Genomic DNA, 7,484 nt, shown 5'->3' on the forward strand with positions numbered 1-7,484 from the left:
CTTTTGTCGTATTTTTAAATCTTTTGGGGGGTTTGTTTGTCGTTAGCATCTTTCGGAGCTCGTTTTGTCAGTAATGCGAACTTTTTAAGTACCATCCTAATAGTTTACATAAAAAAAATATGTATTATTAGAATAAATAATTTTTATTAATCCAGATCATCTATATTGAATCACCAAAATTATATATCATAGTAAACGTACCTATATTCATAAAAGTGATAGAAGAATTGTCTCAGCTTCCTCACAAAAATTTTCTATATCCCTGATAGGGCTGAATTGTAACTCTTCTGATGGAAAAAGGGCGACAGAGATGACTTTGGTATATCGAAAATCGAAACCCTAAAGTCACTATTTATATTTGAGTATGGCACCTGTTGAACCCTAAAACCCAAATAAAAATAGTATCTAAAGACCAAATAAAGATAGTATCTAGTTTTATTCTCATTTAATTACAAATAAAAGTAATTATATATAACTTATTAATTTAACATTTATAACAATAAACAAAATCACCGTTATATAAATCATTTAATTTAAAATAATATAATTTATAATTATAATTAATATATATATTATTTACAAATAATTTAAAAAATTATATAATTTTTCAACATGTATCACTTCAACAATGACCCCTTTTTTTTATCCCTCCATCATTATTGTTCTAGTTTTGGCGACAAAGAATTATATTCTATCCAACCTTTAAAGGATCATCCAAGACATTGTACTTCAGGATGAAGATTTTAGCTATTTGGACATGTAGTTTTTACTATGAATAAATTATTAAAAAATTCACTACAATAATATCGATTATTTTTTAGAGTTATATGTGTAAAAAAAGAATTAAAATTCGTTAAAAAAACAAATGTTGATACTATTTTAACTATGAAAATATGTTAATAAAAATTTTGTCAAAAATAGTATATTTAACGTATAAGTAATTGTGAAAAAAGTTTAAATTTTATTTTGATAAATATTGGCTATCAAAAATAATTTATTAGAAAAATTTGAGAATATATTTTCTGTGATACTTATTAACCGTAAAAAATACTATTTATTTATTTTGATACTTATTGACCATAAAAAATTCTTAACAAAAATTTTTAATAAAAAAACATAAAAAAATTTTAGATATTTACGGTCAAATTATTCATAAAAAAAATATAGAGAATTTGATATTTGTAATATTTGTCAAAAATATATATTAACTTTTATATTTGATTGTGTATGCACGCACTGTACGTGCTTGCGAGTATGACATATGTTGTTTGTCTTTTATATAATTTTTTTTGAAAAAAAAAATAAATCTCTAATTTTTATTGAAAATATAAAAACATTCCTAACTTTTTAAAATACGAGACGTTTAATAATCATTCCATTTAAAATATATAAGAACAAATTAATTTTCCAAAAAAACTGAGATGTCTCACATTTAAAAAAAAAGAGACATTTTTATATTTTTAATTGATCAAAAATTTATTTATCTTCGACATAAAAAATTAGAGACCTATTTATGACGACCTAGCTCTCCCTCACACCAACATTCCAGGTGGTTGGGTCTCTCTCTCTTAAGTAATTTGGTGAATCTGTTTGAACTTTGAGATACTTATGATTCTGTTTGAATTTTGGAGATGTCTGATTTACTATTTTTTTCTTAGTGATTACTGTTTATTCTCTATTATTTAGTTACTAATTATTGATTTTGATATCTATTATTTTGTTATTCTATTTTCTATTATTTAGTTATTGTTAGGGAGCCATTTAAATAAAGACGTTTAAAACGTCTTTTTTTAAAGATATTTTCTATTAGTTAAAATTTAACATATATAATCGATTAAATCGTGTTATTTTTGTCAAAATTAGGTCAGACAAATTAATTTAATAAAAAAATGGTGAATCAAATTTTGAATTAGTTTAAATTAATATTATTATTTATAAAAATAACTACAATACCCTTATTATAAAAAATGACTAAAATACTCTTATTATATATATATATATATTTTGAAAATTATAAATTCTAACCCTATAAACATCCTAAAATATCTTCCAAATTTAAAATACTACACAAAAAATCATCAACCAAATTCATATGATCTTATCAAAATACAAACTTAAAAGTTAAATAGTAAAAAGAAATATCTAAATATTAAATTTTGACTTTGAGGGTTAACAGGATCACTTAACACCTCAAATTCTAATTTAGAAATATCAGGAAACAAATGATTATCAATTTCAAAAGAATGTTGAGCTAGTTCAGTTAGAAAATGTTGATAATTCTGTGGTATTATGCTAACTGAACATGAACCTGAACCTTGCAAGATGAACTTTTCGGTTTAATCTTAGGCAGCGTTGCGTTCATCTGTTGTAAGAGAGCTCTCTTAGCAACATATTCTTCTTACTGAGCAAGCCATAAACGGGATCTAGTGTTGTTTCCAAGTTGAGGTATCAACATAACAAGTAGTCATTGAATAAGAAAGCATAACATATCACCAACTACCTATACACTTTGACTCTCCTTCCACTACCATCATCATCATTCATCAGTTTATTTATATACGGCATTGGCAGGTAGCTACCCTACTTATTCAGCAACAACCAGCATTTGATTTGATTTCCATTTTTAGAATTCAGCAACAATCATTACAAAACAGCAGCATAACAATAATAGCAGCTTAACAAGTCATTAATCACAAATTCCAAATTCAAAACACTGATCAATGATCACACAATTACAGTGCTATAACAAAACAGCAGCATAACAACAATATCAACTTAACAAGTCACTAATCAGAAATTCCAAATTCAAAACACTCATTAGTGATCGCAGAATCACAGTGCCATAACAAAACAACAGCATAACAACAACAGCAGCATAACAAGGGGAAAAGAACAATGAAAGTCACAAAAGATATCAGCAACCATATTCCTGTTTCATGCATTTAATTACTCATAAACAAAACTCAACTCCACCTGAATTGTTAATTTAACCTTGGTCTTATGGATTCATAAATAGGAATACATTACATTGCTCTTTCTTCTAAAATTCAAGCAAAAGCAAAAAGGAATGGTAAGCATATTAGAAAAAGAAACCCAACTTCTAGGAGCCAGTAACAAAATCATGAAATTTAAACAAGATCAAATTCAGACCAAAACCATAATCAGAAAAATCAATGTCTAATCTTATTATTTATAAACATTCAAAAAGGATGGACACTCACAAATTTAGCATGATTTTGAAGTAGAACAAGAAATAGAATGAGGGCATTTGAAATCAGTGGTAACATGATAGCAAGACATGACAGAGGTAGCAACAAAGGTAGCAGCACTAGCGGCCGTCTTCGAGCTCAAACACGACGGAAGAAGCAAAGGCTTCACCCTTTGCGCGCCTCCTCCCGCGACCTCCACCCCTTCTTTCCCCTTCGCAGCGCATTCTCTCTCTCTGTCTCGTCACTTAACGATGTCTACGACGACGACGGCAGTAGCGCGATGAAGCAGACAAAGACGAGGACTGAGACCGAATTGAGGAATAAGCTGCGATTGTTCAAGCAGAGGAGGGTGGAGCATATGCGGCGCAACGCGATGGCAGAGATGAGCTGCGACGACGCTGAAACAGTAGGGACGACGACTGGACCAGATTCGACGGCGGCGGTAGGACGGCAGCGGTGACAAAGCTTTAAGAGGAAAGTGATAAGGCTAGGGTTTGAGAGAGGGAAGCAAATGCATGAGACCAAAAGGCTGGTTCCCTTTTCTTCTAATACCAAAACGGTGACGTTTTTGGCAAAAAAGTAAAAATCGGCCGGGTCTTGGTTCGGTTCGACCGACCGGTCAACAGTTTTAGAACGATTTTTAAATTGCCGGTTTTACCTATTAAACCGAATTAGAACTGTTGGCAGTTCTCGGTTCGATCGGCCGGTCCGGTTTTCAAAACCATGATGACGGCAGAGAAATAAAAGGGCTAAAATTTAATATTCTCAAAATTAATAATAATAATAATAATAATAATAATAATAATAATAATAATAATAATAATAAGAGTATTTTAGTCAATTTTTATAAAAAATAATATTAATTTAGACCAGTTCAAGATTTGATTCACTATTTTTTCGGTCAAATTAATTTATCTGGTCTAATTTTGACAAAAAAATAACACGGTTTAATCGATTATATGTGTTAAATTTTAATTATTAAAAAATATCTTTAAAAAAAGACGTTTTAGACGTCTTTATTTGAGTGACTTTCTTATTGTTATAGATTACTTAGTATTATTGTTATTTTATAATTGATTTAGTTATTTATCTAGTTATTGATTTAGATATTGTTATATTATTTAAGATCTGAGTTATGGATTCTGTAATAGTCTGTTTAATGGAGGTTGATGGTGAAAAAAAAAAAGTGAGTCGACCAGCTAACCTATCAAATGACAATTCACTTTTTAGCGGGATAGAGTAGCAAGTTCACCCCATACCACTTTGGCGAGGCAGACCGGCCTGTCCTGTTTTATAGTGAGTTTTAACAAGGTAAAACGGCCCACTTTGTTACCTTTACTTTTTTTTGTCTATTTTATTATATCACTTTTATGCCATACAGTTATTATTACTTTTAATTTTTAACTAAAAAAGAGAAGTATACATAAAGATGTATAAAAAAGAATTACGTATAAAACACATTTAAAAAAATCCGAATAGACAAAACAAAAAAAAAACACAAAAAGCATATATTAGCCATTGCAAAAAACCGTAAACACATCACTACTAACCCTAAATTATGAGTTATGATAATAACATTATTTCTCAATAACATCATCTATGAGTAGGGAAGAGTTAAAACAGTTCTATCATCTATCATCTATCATCTATCATCAGTTTGAACTTATATTCATTGATTGCCTTTCAATTTGATCATTAAATTCACATTTAGAGAGTTACTCCTAAGTCATACAAGTTAACTGTTTGTTGCTGTGTTGGATTAATGCACTAGCCCTAGTTATGCTACGTAGCTTATTTATTTATAACAAAAGGAGTTTAAAGAACCAGTAAATTTTATAATTTGTAGTCATCAATTAGTCATTATTAATATTTTTAATAATGTGTAATTATATCTAATGGTATAAAATTCACTTTTCTTTTAATAATTAAGTATTAATCAAATTTTAATAAAAATATTGCTCCTTAGTCTTTCTCTCATAACAATCTCACTCTAATTTGCATGTACAAATTTTTCCTTCACAAGGCTACAAAAAGATGCCATTGGTTTCCTAATTCCTAACCGCTTTACTATTATGGTAGCTAGAATTTTTGGCTTAAATTTGAAAAAGATTCATATACAAGCATTGGGCTAGGATACATAGAGACCAATTAAATCCTCGTAATTGCTATTACTATAGATTTTCATTATTTTATCATATAAAGTGTGCTCTTTTAATGAAACTTTCATATTCAAATTAAAATTTAGTGAACCTCCTGACATTTAATTATTTAGTTTCACTAATCATCATCATAATAAGTATGTATTTATTGTGTATACAGAAATTAAACATATTGATGTTCCACTGTACTGCATACTATGACAGGGTCGAAGCATTTAATTGGTTTCATGAGCCTTTTTAGTACTTATTAAGAGCACTATGATGATTTATTGATTTATATGCAAATGATGATTATGTGGATAATATTGGCGACTACTATCTTTTTAATAGGATGCTGGTGACGTTAATAAATTTTATTGATGATGTGAGAGTACAGCATGCATGACATGAGCATTTATCTTGAAAGTAACCAGGTGTTGCAGTCTTGCAGATGCTAATAAATTAAAAGTAAATTTATTTAGTGAAAAAAATTAACTAAATCCAGAAAAGATAAATGACTTTCAAAGAGATTTATTTTTATACTTATCTTTAGATCTTTGAGTTAATAGTCAAAATCGTTTTTGAAAGATATTTTGATCTCCATTTTCGTTTTTGACAGATAAATTTAATCAAAATTGTCCTTGAAAGATTTAAAATTAATCACGTTAGTCTCTCCGTCTATTCTGTCACTAACAACGTTAATTTTACTGACATGGCACGTTAGTTTTTTTTTTTTTTTGTCTTTTTGATCATAGGCTGTTAAGCCCAAAAAACAGAAACAGAACCCTAACTACCCAGAACCTGACCCATCCGTACCCGCCCCGAAAATCCCTCCTCAACGCATCTGTGTAGCTTCGAGCCTCCATTCCCGTCCCGCAGCAACACAACCCCCACAATGGTGGTTCTTCAAGCATTCCTTCATCATCCTCAGTTGGCAAGCCATCACATCTTTGAGCTGTTCTCCAGTGCATTCGATAGTAGGTATTATGCTCGATAACTGGTCATTTGCTCCAGTCCCCTCTTAACCGAGGATTCAGGTGAAGAATCTTCGGAGGATCTTCCCCTTCAACTGACTTTAGTCCTTGTAACTCAACCATGAACTGTGAAACTGCAACCAATCCATCACTTTTCCTCAACTTCCCAAGCTTAGGAACATATTCCTTATGAGCAAAATGGGGTGTCCCCATCACAGTGATTGAGTAACCTGCTACTAGCCCGCAAGGTAGAAACATCAAGCCATCTCTCTTCTGCAATTCATCCCCAATCATTGATATCCAAGAAGGACAGGACTCAGGCTTTCCTTCAATGATAGATTTCTCTCCAGACTCCACGTCATCAGCCGTGTCTAATTCTCCCCAAGCCTTCGGCCCCAATGTCCATGCCTCATCTGTCATTCTCTCAAGCACAGATAAATTGTTTGTCCTATTCATTTGTCGCATGATTCTTCCAGTAATTCGGCTATACTTCTGAGGAACACGCTCCACGGATTCACCACCATGTTCTTCCTCCTTCAGTGAAACCTTGTTGGGTCTCAAGGGAGCATCCTTGTCCGTGCTATCCTCTAGCCTCCGGTGAAGTGAATCTCGATAAATAGAACTAACAAAAGGCTTGCTCAACTCTGAACCTTCTGAGCCACCAACAACAGCGGCACCATCCAATCCATCATAAATCTCATCCCCAATTATCGTTGGCACAATCTTCAGAATTTGAGGAAACTTGCACGAAATGAAAACCAAATATAACACCCAAACAGCAAACAAAAATTGGGACAAGCTAAACCTCCTCGAATTGGAAGGTTCAGTTTTCTGCCTCTTCATAGTCTTCAAAATCAACAAACTAAAGAAAAAACGATACAATCTACACTGCAGCAAGTTATCAACTACAACAAAACCCTACACTGCAGATGTTTTATGCAAATAAAACCATAAAGAACTACATCAACGTGAGGAAGCACGCAAACGAAAACAAAGCTGTAATTTTGAAAGCAAACCCCAAGTCCATGACCAAAAAGACAAAAGAAAAATTAATATGTCATGTCAGCAAAATTAATGTTGTTAGTGACAGAATAGACGGAGGAACTAACGTGATTAATTTTAAATCTTTCGAGGATGATTTTGATTAAATTTATCTTTCGGGG

At 31.3% G+C, this 7,484-nt stretch overlaps 1 protein-coding gene across 1 annotated transcript; it reads right to left on the minus strand.

The window, feature by feature from the left end:
- LOC110272110 (hydroxyproline O-galactosyltransferase GALT2-like) lies at nucleotides 6,349-7,164 on the minus strand. The gene has a single exon (XM_021123944.1). The coding sequence runs from the start codon at nucleotides 7,162-7,164 to the stop codon at nucleotides 6,349-6,351; it is 816 nt and encodes a 271-aa protein (XP_020979603.1).

This window comes from Arachis ipaensis, chromosome B05 (genome assembly GCF_000816755.2).
Source record: "Arachis ipaensis cultivar K30076 chromosome B05, Araip1.1, whole genome shotgun sequence".
Taxonomy (NCBI): Eukaryota; Viridiplantae; Streptophyta; class Magnoliopsida; order Fabales; family Fabaceae; genus Arachis; species Arachis ipaensis.